We start from the raw sequence: 14,428 nt of genomic DNA, 5'->3' as shown, positions 1-14,428 counted from the left end.
CCGCCATTTCCCGCCATCTGTAGCGGGATGCAGACTTCTTTAAACACTATTTGTAAGCCTCGGCTCTGGTCGGTTTTATTATTAAGAAACGTTTTTGTGTTCCTGGAAAAAAAAAAGGAAACAAATCGCTTACCCTTTGAGAAGTTATTTCAGCCGGAACCCATGAAATTCATCCAGCTGTGTTTCTGTCAGCCGCCGTTCCGGCCAGTTCACACTGTAGGAGCCGACGTTTTATGAAACGTTTTTGGAAGGCGATCCTGTGCTAACGAAATTCGCTGCAAGTCCGGTTGGAATTTTATCTACCCATTTGAGGATAACAGTGTCCAAAAAGTGCTCAAACGCATTGTTTTCGGACTCAAAGTGCGTAAACTTGTGCCACAGCACGCTTGCATGGCTGCCGCCGTATTTGTTTGCATAAAAAACCGTGCAGCAGGTAGCCATGAAGACAGCCTTGCACCACCAGGAGGCACCACATGGGGACTCACGGCACGTCTTTGGCTTGGGCTACACTAGTCGGCTATCCTGGATAGGGCGCGTGCGTTTGTTGCACGTGCGGCAATCGGCATGTTTGCTTTCAATCAAGAACGGGAGCTTTTATCGCTACAAGATAAGGCAGCCATCATTGCCCAAGTCAGCGGCCCAAGTGGAAGAAGGGAAGATAGCGTTGACAATTTTTGAACCGCCTGCAGCTCACTCTACCATTTCGAAAAGCAAGGACGCCACCCTTTAATGGCGCACGTGTGCAAAAAAAAATCGTGATGGCTGTGGTCTTTCTGGGCATCAACAAAGCGGGGCTCACTTAGTTTTGTGGACAGCATTGGAGCGAGGTGCCACTGTCGAGCAAAGTTCGTCAGCAGAAGAAGCTGGGCTTAGCTTGCATGCTTGTCGGTCATACTCGGCGCTGGGGACCAGGGAGAAAAATCTGCAGAGAAGGCGGACCCGCGGGGTGTTTGGATACGTTTGACAAGATTCGATCGTTTTTAGGCACACACGACTAGCAATGAAGCACTTCTTGTAGTGTGAGAGCTGAGCTGTGAAGTTACTGCAAAGTAAGGCTTGCAAAGAGATGCAGCCGATGCAGCCTAGTCCACTTATAACAATATCCAAGTGCCAAGGAAATTCAATCATTATAACCCATAATTGTTATAAGCAGGTTTCGAAATAAAAAGATGAAACAGAACTCAAAACATTTTATTTGTGTGCAAGCAAGGAAGTACTACTACTAGTTTGCAGAAAAGAAGCCGTAGTCGGTAAGCTTTGTTTGCTGCACGCGAAGCTGGTGCACATCTTTTTCAAGAGCATCTATAAGTGCTTCACCTAGCTGAGTGAAAGGTCCTTAGTAGAAACGAAGTCCCTGAGGGACTGTATCATGCATTGGGCCTCCTGCGAAGACACTACCCGAGTAGGCTTTGCAAACGCGTCGTCAGAGTCGTCACTTGTGGGCTAACGTGCAGGATAGCAGAGGACGCCAACTAGCTTTGCTAGAGAATGCTACGTGCCGTCACAAGCCCCTGCGGAATCCGAAGCCTCGCGCATGGGTTTAGGTACTCACATGTGGTAGACGGGCTTCGGCAATCCAAAGTAAGGCTTTATTGCCTGGCAGATACAGGGCATATACCAGACGACACGACTATCGCTTGCGGGGAGGCAGTGGCTCCGTTCGCTCGCTCAAGGCATGGGACCCGGACCTCGATATCCGTCATCCCAGCCACGGGAGCAGGGGAGGCACCCCGTGCGACCGATCAGGGCAGAATCTCTCAGCATTGTCCCCTGGAGCCACCTGGGCACCAGTGGCAGAAAAACATTTTGAATGCCCATTTTAAACACCAAAGTTTAATACATAGTGAAATTAGTTCCTAGTGGCGAATCAAAAAACCAATCTTCTCATCGCACTCACCAGGGTTCACAGTATTGGGGAATATAAGGATTACACTTTTATGATTAACACTGGTTTGTGTATTGTTCCTCCAAAAATGACTAGTTAACTTTAATTATCTTGGGAACCAATTGACTTACTCAAGAAATAATGGCATATTTAAAAGCAGTGCCAAAAAAGCAGCAAGAGTGGAAGTTTCACAGAGTTTATTAAGAGCCATGTCCTTCCTTAATTAAGTCTGAAGAGTCTGTGGGGTAGTTCAGTTGACACAAAAAGGTGTTCCCAGTTTTCCTGAGTGAGCCAAGTTTGCTTTGATATTCTGAGAATTTGTGGACCGGTTTCAAGTTACCAAAGTTTCACTGTAACATGTGTTTTTTTTCTTTTTTGTTCCCCCCCAGTAGTGCATTTTTTAAAGTTTCGCAGCATGCATTCAGGGGGCACAGCGTTTGTCATTGCTGTGTTTATTTGTACACATATCAGGGCTCGTGCTCAACCAAAGATGCAGTGAACTTGGCGAGCTGTAATTTGAGAATTTGCAATTTTTCATCAACCTGTCGTTAACGGTTAACACTATGTGGCGGTGTTCGATTGGCAAATCTCAGATGAATTGACTTTATCAGAGTACCGAAAGACAGCACTGTGAAGTACCTTTTTGAAGCACTAAATCATATTTCTTTGCAGTCCCTGAGGTGTGCTCGAGTCCTGTTGAATGTTTTAGAAATGACGCTCACTTTTCACTTTTCCCTGTTTTTCCCTAGCCCATTCCATACTGGTTGTACAAGCTCCATGGTCTGAACATCAGCTACACCTGCGAGATTTGTGGCAACTTTGTCTACAGAGGTCCCAAGGCCTTCCAGAGGCACTTTGCTGTGAGTTGCTGCTCGCCCTTTAGTGTCTGCTTGACTCAGCCGATTTCCCTGAGCATGCTAGAAATAAGCTAGGCTTCTGGGTGGGAAGGCTTGTCTTGTCTTGTCTTGGCTTTTCCCTTTAATGAGTGAGATAGTCGTCAAATTGGTTCCTGCTTGTCCCCTTGCATGCCGTGACCGCTTGACGAACACTACCCTGCTTTCTTCAAAAAGAAAGGTGGAAAAAAAGTACACCGGAAAAATCGCAGCCAGAACAAAAAAAAGGGAAGAATCTCGCTGGTGTTTGTCACGTGCTATGACACGTTTTTGCCCACCTGCTCAAAACTTAAGAATGTTGAATTGGGTGGCTAGTTGAGGGATTCATAATCGACGGTAATGCATACTGTTTCAGATGAATTTGATGAATTCAGACATTGAAAGCCGGGGTAGTACACAGTCATGCACCGTCGGTTTGTGCACCTCTGAATGTTGTTTAAGTTGTGCGCATTATAGCCACCACTGTTTGTTGTAGGTGTATGGACTCAAACAGTGCAGTGGAAAATGCACGCAACTGAAGTGATTTCGTTATGACGAGCTTTTGTTGGGGTTTGTTCAGCAGGAATGCAAGTAGGCATCATAAACTAAGGCCTAAGCCAGCCACCCCTGGATGCCTTTACCGCACAAATTCTGCCTGTGGCATTTTTCCTGAAATACCGTAGTCTTTACTTTGAATGAATTCAAGGGGATCAACCTTGTCCATCCTCGGATTAGCGAAGCCTGGGTTTTTCGTTAATGACCCCGCACGCCTGATAGCAGGTGCAGAGCCACTCAAGGGCCATGTCAAATGTGTTGGAAGGGCTCGTTCATGTGAAACATTCTAGTCGGAAGCTGCTGCTGGGAGTCGAAACGTACACATTTACTTTTTTGGCACAGCTTTGCTAAAGCTTCAAGGCCATGACTGCAAGGAACTAGGTTCCGGCGAATATGATAGCCCATTCCAATCCTGCGGGCATCTGCCGTGTTTAACACAAAAAGCTAGAGGGGCCACTCAGCATAACCACAATTAATGTGTGCGTCCATGGCAGGGTGCTGAGACGCAGGCTCTTCGTTTAGAAACTCAGGAAAGAGTCTCTGGGTGTGCGCTCAAAAGCACTTGGGCGTGCACCCAGGCACCCTAAAATGGGCAGCACCAGCGTTCAGTTATTCAGCTTGTGTGGTGTAGAAAACTCAGTCCTTCTCACCTTAGCCAGTCATGGCAACAATGTGTACCTCGTAGGGTAGACAGAACGAGAAGAGAAAAGTTTAGTTAAAGCACCATGCAGCCTCTGCGCACTAAAGTGAGCTCGTGTCTATGAGCATCGGGAAGATGTTTGACAAGCGCGAAGCTCATCCATTTTAGCTTTTTGCAAATCTAAAATGGACTTCAGAAGCTTCTCTAAAAAAAACCTAATGCTGATTTTATTGTAGTCCCTTGTTTGATAAAAATAAGAGAAAAAAAATCCGACAATCGGGCTGAATCTGAAGGTATCCCTACCACCATTGCCGCGGAAGGAAGGCAAACTCCAACGAACCCAACAGTCCGGCCCCAGTCTTTCGTGGTCAGAACTTTGGGGTACACCCCCTTTCGGGGTAAAAGACTAATCAAAGCTGATTTATTACCAATATTGTGGTTTTGTTTTTCTTTCTGATTATTATTTGAGGACTAATGTCCTTGTTCCGCTCAACCATGACCCATAAAGTTGGCTCATTAGCCCTACGATATACAGGCTTCTGCTATCAGCATGAGATGAAAATTTGGAGACACCACCGCCTTTTTTTTTCGCCTTTATTGCATTACCTAGGGAACGAACAAGGTTTAAAAACGAAGCTCTGCGGGTCAGTAAAGAAATACTACCATTTCGAAAACTTCCGACTTTGAAGCTGAACCTTGAAGCTGTCGATTGTGATAGAACATGGACTTTAATAAATATTCTGTGGGTTATCTGGAATTTGCTGAGGAGATACATCTCGGTATCGGTCACACTCTGCAAACGGCCATCATGTTCCCCTCCACTTGTCCTTGTCGAGCAGTCGTCTAGCATGATTCGTTGTTTCAAAGTGGGGCTTTGTTCAACAGTAACTGACAGTCTGTCTTTTCTCGGCGTCCTTCAGCTGCATTGTGGAAAAAATTTAAAAGCAGGGGCGAAAAGCGTTCACAGAGATGACCACTTTCTGATTGTATTTTCTCTTCATGGCTCTTTTAAGATTCCGTAGTTTTAATAACGTAAGAACAAAAATGAGCTTTCGTCGTTCTATACCTTGGATGCTGTGGAATTTTACATACATTTTTAACCTACTGCGGTTTTGCCCTCCTCAAGACAAAATCCTGCCGACGTCCATGGTGCGGCAATATGCCCGAATTCTAGTACAGGATTGTTTTTTCACTGTTTCACTAATTGCGAATTGGGGAATGTGCCGGGGAAATATTTTTTTCAATTTCCTGAAAGAAGAAAGAACGTTGAGAGGTATGCACATGTGGATATACTGTCTCTTCTATTCCCGTAGTAGGGAGTGTGTCTCAGAGGGGGTGTGTGTGTGTTTAGAGTTGACTACAACTTTTTTTTGTGTTTTCTCTCTCTTTTTTTTTAAAACCCAGGAATGGCGGCATGCTCACGGGATGCGCTGCCTGGGCATTCCCAACACAGCCCACTTTGCAAATGTGACACTCATCGAAGACGCGCTTACCCGTAAGCTTTGCTTCCTGTTTGAAAATGCAGTCTTTTGGAATAGCAGCGCAGTCTCCTAATGTTCCTTTTTTTCCCCGTTACTTTCATGCAACACCTTTCAGTGTGGAACAAGTTGAAAGACGAGAAGTCCAAGGAAAGGTTCCAGGCAAGCACAGAGGTGAGGCTCTAATGTTATTCGGTCCAGTGTGTGAATTACCGTATTTACCGGCGTAATCCTCGTACTTTTGTCCCGGAAAAATCCCTATGAAGCAGAGAGGTGCGATAATTATGCGGGGAAACGATTTCGAGTGGTAAGAAGGAGCTTAAATAAGATTCTAATAGGCATTATACAGAACCGAGACATTTCCAAGAAGGACTTTCCTTCTTAATAAAAGTACAAGATCAACATAGGCACAAAGAACAAAACTTTATTCGTTGCGGCCATCCGCTGCCCAGCTTCACTATCCCGCGTTTGGTAGTGGGAACGGTCCTAGTCCGAGTCAGTGCTGCTAACATTGATTGTCAGACTCGTGGCCTCGTCGTCCCCTCCGGATTCTACGTTGGCTTCAGAGGCCTCGTCTCCATTACATACCATGTGTTCTTCAGTGGCATCCAGGGCATTCGATATGCCCATCTTTTTGAAGCTCCTGACGATGTCTGCAGCGATCATTCCCCGCTCTTCCAATATCCGGCTGCACAGCAGCTCCACAGACGGTCTCCTCATCTTCCCGGCCATCGTCAGAGCGTGCTGGCCTTCGGCCATCCACTCAACGTATATCCTTCGAACTTTATTTTTGAACGGCTTGTTCAGAACGTCCAATGGCTGCAGCATGGACTTTAGGGCACCTGAAGTGACAGCCAGCTCAGTGCACAGCTCCTTTAACTTTGCACGCCTTGTTGGTCGCCTTCAGTTCCTCGTGCTGCCGTCTCCAGTAGCGCACGCTGAACTCTTTGACGCCGAAGTGCCCGCTTGCGATGCGGTTGCCGTGCTCTATGGCGTATTCGGCAGCTTTCAGCTTGAAAGCGGCTGTATAACTGGCGTACCACCCCGTGGCGAAGTGGCATCGAAACTAGCACAGAAAAAAGCGGTGAAAAACTCCTCGAAATGGCAGAAAGCGAGCACTTGACAACTGATTAGACTGACTGCTGATCCTCTAACAAAGGGACGACCGCGGGCTGCGCAAATGCTGCTTAGTAGCGCTAACACGAAACCGGCTTAACAAAAGCGTGAGTAGCTTTTGAGAGATGGCGCTAGGCTGCCATGCGCCTGGCACGTCCGCATACACCACACTTTCTGCCAAATGGAGTGGTGACGAATGAATGCATGCATCATGCAGGCTTTGCAAGCAGGCGACTTTCGCCGTTGCAATTCTGGGGGTGCGAGGATTATGCGAGGAAACAAAAAATCCGAGTTTCGGCAGCTCACCCTAGGGGTGCGAGCATTACGCGAGTAAATATGGTAAGGTAGATATGTACACCTTTAAAGGCAGTCATGCATTCTTCTTCCTTTGTCTCTCTCTCTGTGTTAGGAGGAATATGAAGACACCCAAGGAAATGTGGTCAACAAGAAGACATTTGAGGACCTGAAACGCCAAGGGCTGCTTTGATGTAATCATCTGTTGTTTGTTTGACGCTCCCAGCTCGTCATCATTGTAATTCTGTTTGTGGCCGTCATCCGCGTGTGTGGCAGAATAGACGACTCGAAGGTAATGACTTTTCTTTATTTACAAACAACAACACCACTTGCAAACAATGGTTGGATTTCAGTCGTGGATGCTCGACTATGTGCACATAGTAAAATATCTACCCCCGCTTCTTCAGTTCCGGTGTGCGTCTTGCTTCCTACAGACACATTCCTGATGCACGGTTATTTTTTTTTTCGGGCACGTGAACAGTGTGAAAAACAGCGACGACCACAAAGAAAGCACAACATTGGCACGCAGTGTTCGTGGCGTTAAGAAGTCTCTTTTGATGCTCCGAGAAGAAGGAATAAATCGAATCAAACTTTCACAATATTTGAGGATTTAGTGGCTTTCCTTTGTGCACTTGACAGACACGTTCTTTGCACAGCTAGAAATCGAGTAGGGTGGGTCAAATACCGAACTCCCTCGAATTTTTAAAATCTCGTATTACATCTACAGTAACTGCTGTGTTCTAATTTCTGGTTTGTTTCTGTACAAACTGTCAACTTACCCTTGCCCAACAGCATAGAGGGCAACATTTCCTCAGAGCTTTTTACTTCGTCTCGCGATGTTACGTACGAGGTTAGTCATGTTTTTTTGGGGGTTCCAGTGAAACAGCAGGGTTAAGCTCATTGCGTTTCGTGTTTACAAAGCAGAAGAAAAAGTACACGTTTGCTCACACAGGGTTCAAAAGAGCAGTATACAAACATTCTACGTCAAGACTGTTCAGGAGTATGAAACTCACATTGGCACGTGTGTCGAGGTGATGTACTGTAATGTGATGTCCGGTATCTCTCTCTCTCCTAAAGATGCAACTTTGAGATGAACATGAAACAGGTTCTGGGTATTACGTTAATCGTCAACTCTCCGGAACAGCGGAACAAAGAAGGCGACGAAAAGTCCACACCCGTTTACATTGCCTACGTATCCAGATCAAACATTGCTTTGCTGTTGGTGCGTCTTTGCGAAAGTGGCGTTGCAGGCTCGTTTATACCAGGCACTTTCTAAGGTATTATTATTGTTTTCAAGAAACCTTGGGAAGCTGGGCTTAAAAACTGCCTGTCCAGTCTCGCAAGTTTTGCTCGGAAATGAGGAGGACAACATCTTTAGAAGTGTATCAAGACTCTAACACCTTATGTCGACTAACAGCAACAGTGGTATTTCTGTCGAGGGGGAATCGCATTCCTATAAAAATATCTAGATACTCTTCATTTAGAATGGCCGTGTCCGGGGGTTACGCGTATTCAGAGCGCGTCACGCCGGGAAAAGCCTCACTTTTAACAGCTCGCACTCTTGGCGGATGCGGGAATTTTCTTTTACGAGTGGGTATATGACTAATTGAAAGCGTCGTGCTGGGTTATTGGACTGCACAGCACATCTCAACAGCAATGTGCAAAACAAGAAATGACGACCGCGGTGCTCGTGAAAAAACGTGACTGTGGTTGGTCTCTGCGTGTATTTGAGTGCCGCCCAGCGATGCGACAGCGTTATTGGCTTTTTGGGTCGTGGGTGATTTGTGGTGGGTGTCTTAGGTGGGCACTTCGAAAAACACGACGGGGTGAAATGCTGGGTGCAGTGCAAAATACTCGTTTGTGTTTAGGAAGCACATCAACACTGGCTATATGGCAATGGATTGCCTATTTACATTTACGCGAGAGGTTGGCGAGTGCGCGTTACGCGTAATATTTACACTGCGGTGGCCGCGGCAAGTCGCTCCCGCCAAGACTGCCGGCATGCCAAACCGATGAAAATAGATGATGAGGGCACATTGCGTCGCGACAAGAGGTACATGTTGGAAATTAAGCGGGACCTCACAATGATTTTTTTTAATTCACACACTTGTGGATAGGTGAAATTCTAGGAAGACCTCTCGTCTTGTGGGCTGTGCAGCTGTAAATAGAACAGACCATTAGAAGCAACTGAGGTCAGACCTTCACACTTTTCCCACAGATGCTTCTTTCTTTCATGCCTTGAGCTGTGTTGTTGTGCGGTGTTCCAGGTCAAAGCAGGTTACCAAGCCGTGTCTTTGAAACATCTAGCAATCAATCCTTGAATTCATATAAAGCATGCAATAAAATTACTGGAACATGAAGCTCCAACAATTTTAACACACTTTTTTACAGCGTAAGCTGTTAATGCTCGGGTTGCTGCATCTGTCGTGTACGGCGTAACACATACGCCCACGGAGGGCAATTGGCCAAAACTTGGTAAAATGGCTAATCAGGCAACTTCATGCAAACAGATGCAGTTAATCGAGGCTTTCAACCAATTAGCCTCATTCATGTTATTATTTTGCCAGTGAAAATTTGCTGTTCTTCTAGAGTGTGGTCATGCCTAAGATTTTCACGATTGCAGCAAGTCCGCACCGTCTTCAACAAACAATGTCTGACATCCGGAAGAAATTTCTTCTTTCAAGGTTTCCCATGGTGCTGAATACAAATGTGGATGCAGATGATGAATTTGTGCTGCAGGCAGGTCTGTGTGCCAAAGTGCAGATATGGCTTTGTAATTTCTTTTAGGAACAGGGAGCATTAGTGCAGTAAACGAGGTTTGTAGGATTGGAAATAAAGGGTAAAGGGGAACTGACATAGGCAGTAGTGTGAAGTATTAGGTGGATGCTAGCAATACGAAACAATGTCTCTTTCTCCGCCATGTGCCATTCTGATTGGACACCGTTGTTCACAAGCTACACGTACCACAAGCAAGAAAATGCACGAATACAACTCCACCAAATAATAAGCAGTGACCGCATAGGCAAGGCACTCTCTTGACGACTACCGTCGAAGAATCAGGGCCTCCAAGACAAGTGATGGGGGAGGGGCCGTATTTTAAAACACAATGCTAACGAGATTTTTGAACAGGGGGAGAACGAAACAAGTGTTGCATAGATGTACACTCTTGTAAAACACTACCCGAATAAGGAAGTTATGTTTAAGAAGGTTACGTGCGGTCAACAAACAGGGTGGCACTGCTCCGAAACCGACGGCGGTTGCGGCGACTACGTATGTACATTCCCCTACGGCCGCATACCCTTTCTCTCTCTCACGTATATACACACATGCAATCCTACTCTTGTGCTGCTAAGTATACATTTGGTTTCCTCGTGTGTTAAATAACCAGCAGGACATCTCCCTCGACGGGAGGCCGTCGTATCACATTTCTCAGCAGGTTATTTTGTGTACTAAGCCAGGTGTCATAGTTTTTTTTGCCTTCCTCGCGGAGGCAAAAAAAAAGAAGAGTTGTTCAAGTTACAACAAACTGCCGCTGCGTCCTACGAACCTCTACCGGAGAAACGACTGTACTCGGGAGCAGGCTGGTGTGTCACGAACCACTCACGCACAAAGAACGGGGGCAAGAGAAAGAACTCGGGGTGGCCGCACCATCATGTTCCGCCACCCTTGGGTAAGGGAACACCATTGGCTAGTTATCTGCGACGTTATCTTGTTATCTGTGAACACCGTCACGTCTTTCCTCACCACCCTTGGGTAAGGGAACACCATTGGCTAGTTATCTGTGACGGTACCTTGTTGTCAGAGAACACTGTCATGTCTTTCCTCACGCGGCATGAGCGCTGCGCAATAGATTATAAAGGTAACCGATGGATTCTGAGTTCCGCGGCAGAGCTAAATTTATAATGCCGTGCTGTCGAAGCCTGTAGTGTCTGCTCCGTGCACGAAACGTGGCCATCATTGCTTTCACGGATGCATTTGCATCCAGTAATGCGCCCTAAAACCAAGTTGGGACATTGAAAAGCTATTGTCGGAGCTCCAACAGCCAAGGGAAGCAATGCCACTGCACATTGCACTAAAGATGCAATGGCTACAACTGTGTGGTATGTTCATCACTTGGAGAGGTAGCAGTTTAAGTTTCAGATTACAGCTTAGCGCAACCAGTTGCTTGAAGTGCTTTTGCACTGTCTAGTTAGGTTAAAGGTGTAAGGCCAAGCATGTGAAATTTATGTTTCGAGTTTTACAAATCTACGTGCATTTTATTTCTTTAGAAAATTAAATTCATAAATGTTTCTCTTGCACCGTCACCTGTGCATCAGGATTGCACATAAGCTGTGACAGCACACTCGCACATGGGAGGAATGGCATTTAACTAATTTACAAGCACATTAACCCGTGGAAAATATCCAGGGACAAACAAAAAGCTGATATTTAGCATGTCAGGTTAAAAAAGAAAAAAGCCGATGTTTATTCTGACGTAGATTTAAATGAGATTACTCAACGCCGGGATAGCACATCAAGCCCATTGCAGAAATGTGACATTGCTGTAGTGGTTCATGAGGTAATTGGGATATGGGTTTCTGGTATTTACTCTTATTCTGAGCTTCACAAATAAAGTGCTTTGGATTCCCACTGGATGAGGAAATGGTTTGCACCAGTTAAGCTACATGCTGCTGTAATAAATTCGAGTTGTGGCAATGTAGCTCGAGAAACTTTGGTTAGCTTGAATGTTTGGATGAAATCAACACAGGGGCTTTCCTTCCTTGAACAACTGTGGTTCGGTCCACTCGTATCATCCAGGCATCTTTGTATTTCCTAAAGATGAACACAGTTAATGGGCTCCCAGACAGTCCTACGCGCAGTTGACACTACAACCACAAGCCCTATTTATAACCGATGTAACATGACATACAAGTTCATACCACTTGGGGTCCTCTTGGCTGAATGGGAACTTGGGCATTGAACCACTTTTTAAAAAATCTACTGAGCTCGTTTTACTGCAAGTCTAACTAAGAAATTTAAAGCAGTTCCACTCAGTGTGAAGGCTGTTGAAAGTGCAGAGCAGTGATTCGTGAGAGGGGCTGTGGCGCTGTTCTCCGCCCTTGACTATCACCCCTCAAGCTCTCCCTCTCTTTGTGTCAATCTTTTCTTGTTGAATTGAACAGAGGGTTGTTCAATGCAATTTAATTCCCCCCCCCCCCCCCTTTCTGTCAATCTTTGCCGAATTGGACAGAAATTTGTTCAATGCAATTTAATTTTCCGCCTTCTCCTGGGGCAGCTCGCATCCTTTTCTTTATCTTTTGTTCCTTGTTCTATGTGGAACAGCATGAACGCGAGTTCTGTTCTTTTTGTGCTTGCTTTCATCGTGTTCGGGCTGGAGCATTTTTTGCATCATTTTGAACACATCGTTTTTTTTCTTCCCAGGGCCACTTTCAACCCATGAGCACTCCTAAATAAATGGGCATGGGGACTGCCGGTTATTCACATATATTTTGCCTCAAACGTACCTGCAGTTTTCTTTGCCCCAAATAATGGGAACATGTGTGACAAGTGCCAGCTGTTCCATGAGTTCCGAACGGTTCTGCTTATATAAAGCTCTTGTTCAAGTATCTTCTTAACTCTTGGCTGGAAGGCTGAATCGAGGGAGAAGTGGCTATTTTTTCGAAGCCTCTGTTTGGGTGCGTGATGCCGCGTGAGTGCGGTGGCAAGATAGCATGACCGGGGATGAGCTACAACGGCAAGCCGGGCCCCTAAAGTGCCCTGCACTTAAAAAATGTGATGGTGAAAGGACTTGGTTGCTGGCTGGCTAGTTCAGGACTGACAAAGAAATAAAACTGCACGAGAAATGAGGACGGCGACAAGATAGAGACAGGACAAATGCAGTCCTGTCTTCCTCTTGTCTTCGCCGGTCGTCTGTCACGCAGTTTTATTTCTTTGTCAGTCATGCAATGGTAAGTCCTTAGCGTTGTAAAAATTGGCTTAGCAGTTTCACAAAATGTTGTGAGGAACTGTGTCCAGATATTTAGCCCAATCTTTTAGTTGTCTTATAAAATCATCCAGTGTCATTGCAAGGCTAAGTGAACAGCTTCTGTAATGCCACAAGTGCGTCATTGATGGCCAACATTCCCGTGCACTCTTAAGTACTCCAGGCTTCACTGGAAATAGTGTAATGTCCACTAGCAGTCAGTTAATCAACAGGACGATGCCAAGTTATAGCAGGTCCAAACAGCACTGACCACCATCACCAGTGCTGCTATAACGTTTAAAGCTACTGCAGTTTCTTTTCAACATCTTTTTGTGCTTGTTGTAAGGTGTAATCGGTAATCAATGTACAGGTAAAAATAATGTTTTGCATTCTTACTTTATCATGAAAAAAATTTATAGCAATATAATTCAACCCGTAAGTACAATACCTTTCCTAAGTAATAGGGACCTGTTCAAAGGCCACATTTCCAGTGCAAGCAACAGCCATGGTTTTAAACCTAATCCCAGCATCAGAGATTATACTGAGTGCTCTTCCAAATGAGTGCAAAACAAGGAGTTCTGTGGTTAAACACCAAGTTTTAGATTTGTTTTTCTTGTTATTCCAGGTAGTTTTTATTTTCTCGCGTATAGCCAGTTCATAAACTTCCCACCTGGATTTTAAGCTTGAATCATGTGCCTGTCTTTCAGAAAATGCGGGTGGCAGTTTTTTCTCGCGTTGTTTTGATTTTAAGAACAGTAAGTATTATGTATTTTACGTAACGTCTTAAAACTGCAATTTCTGTTTCAACTTGGAGAAGAAGTTTGGCAGGATCTTGGTGGGCGCCTTGGAAACTCTTTCATCGTCACTTTTCACTGCTGCGAACCTTCGGGCTTGCTATAGGCAAGAACGCGCAACGACTAACCAGGCTTGCGAGAAAGGACACATCCGCGAATGTACAAAGAGTATGACTATACATGTTTGCTTATACATACGTATATACACGTGCGCAAGTACATACACCTAGTGCTTGTAAGGTCTGGCGTGGGTGATGCTTAACCACAGGGCTAACCAGGGTCTGGCACAAAACCAATGTGAATGTGTACAAGAGGCTCGCCCTTTTTTCTTCTTCAAAGGAGAGAGAGAGGGAGGGGGGGTGAAGACGTGAGGACACATGAAAGGAAATGCTACGTCCAGACGATGGTCTTTACACTGTCTTAAGATACGCCACTTTGTGGTCTGCCGTGTCAGCCGTTGATGCTGCTTTTCCGACGATCCGGGCGATCCAGTCGGGACCACAGTGGAAACGTGCGGCGTCACGAGGGAGCGTCAGGAACATTCTCAAGACACTTTGCGGTCCCGTTCAGGAGACGGGTAGCGTGCTGAAAAGACGGCCGTTTGTCCTCGACGCGCGCAGCGTTCGTAGTTTGAAAATGCGAGCCCTGGTTTTGCTGCGTCGCACGATACGCCACGGGGCTCGGGTGCTATTTGGATGAGAGGAGCGACGGCCTATTTAGGTGGCGCGCTGTTGTTGCTGGCCGCTGCTATCCTCTGGTTCCGGAACACCGTGTTCTGCAGGGTCCTCTTCCATCGGTCCACAGTGTCCCGGAGTTTCGTCAACCAGGTGAG

General features: G+C 45.8%; 2 protein-coding genes across 5 annotated transcripts in view; one reads left to right on the top strand and one right to left on the bottom strand.

Moving 5' to 3' along the window:
- The window catches only part of Noi (splicing factor 3a subunit 3 noi), a 23,257-nt gene extending 16,011 nt beyond the window's left edge, over positions 1-7,246 (top strand). Inside the window, exons 14-17 of the mRNA XM_077683849.1 lie at positions 2,635-2,745; positions 5,357-5,447; positions 5,549-5,604; positions 6,956-7,246. Coding sequence (XP_077539975.1) covers positions 2,635-2,745; positions 5,357-5,447; positions 5,549-5,604; positions 6,956-7,033 — 336 coding nt within the window. The 3' untranslated portion in view covers positions 7,034-7,246. The remainder of the gene's footprint in view (positions 1-2,634; positions 2,746-5,356; positions 5,448-5,548; positions 5,605-6,955) is intronic.
- The window catches only part of LOC144152548 (uncharacterized), a 495,420-nt gene continuing 488,118 nt past the window's right edge, over positions 7,127-14,428 (bottom strand). For all 4 annotated transcript variants that reach the window (XM_077683846.1, XM_077683842.1, XM_077683844.1 and 1 more), the window contains exon 23: positions 7,127-14,428. In XM_077683846.1, the coding sequence (XP_077539972.1) occupies positions 14,309-14,428 (120 nt within the window). In that variant the 3' untranslated portion in view covers positions 7,127-14,308.

This window comes from Haemaphysalis longicornis, unplaced genomic scaffold (genome assembly GCF_048455015.1).
Source record: "Haemaphysalis longicornis isolate Haplotype H1 unplaced genomic scaffold, Haemaphysalis longicornis Haplotype H1 scaffold_9, whole genome shotgun sequence".
Taxonomy (NCBI): domain Eukaryota; kingdom Metazoa; phylum Arthropoda; class Arachnida; order Ixodida; family Ixodidae; genus Haemaphysalis; species Haemaphysalis longicornis.
The sequence above is the reverse complement of the archived record's forward strand: the minus strand, read 5'-3'. Positions and strand labels throughout refer to the sequence as shown.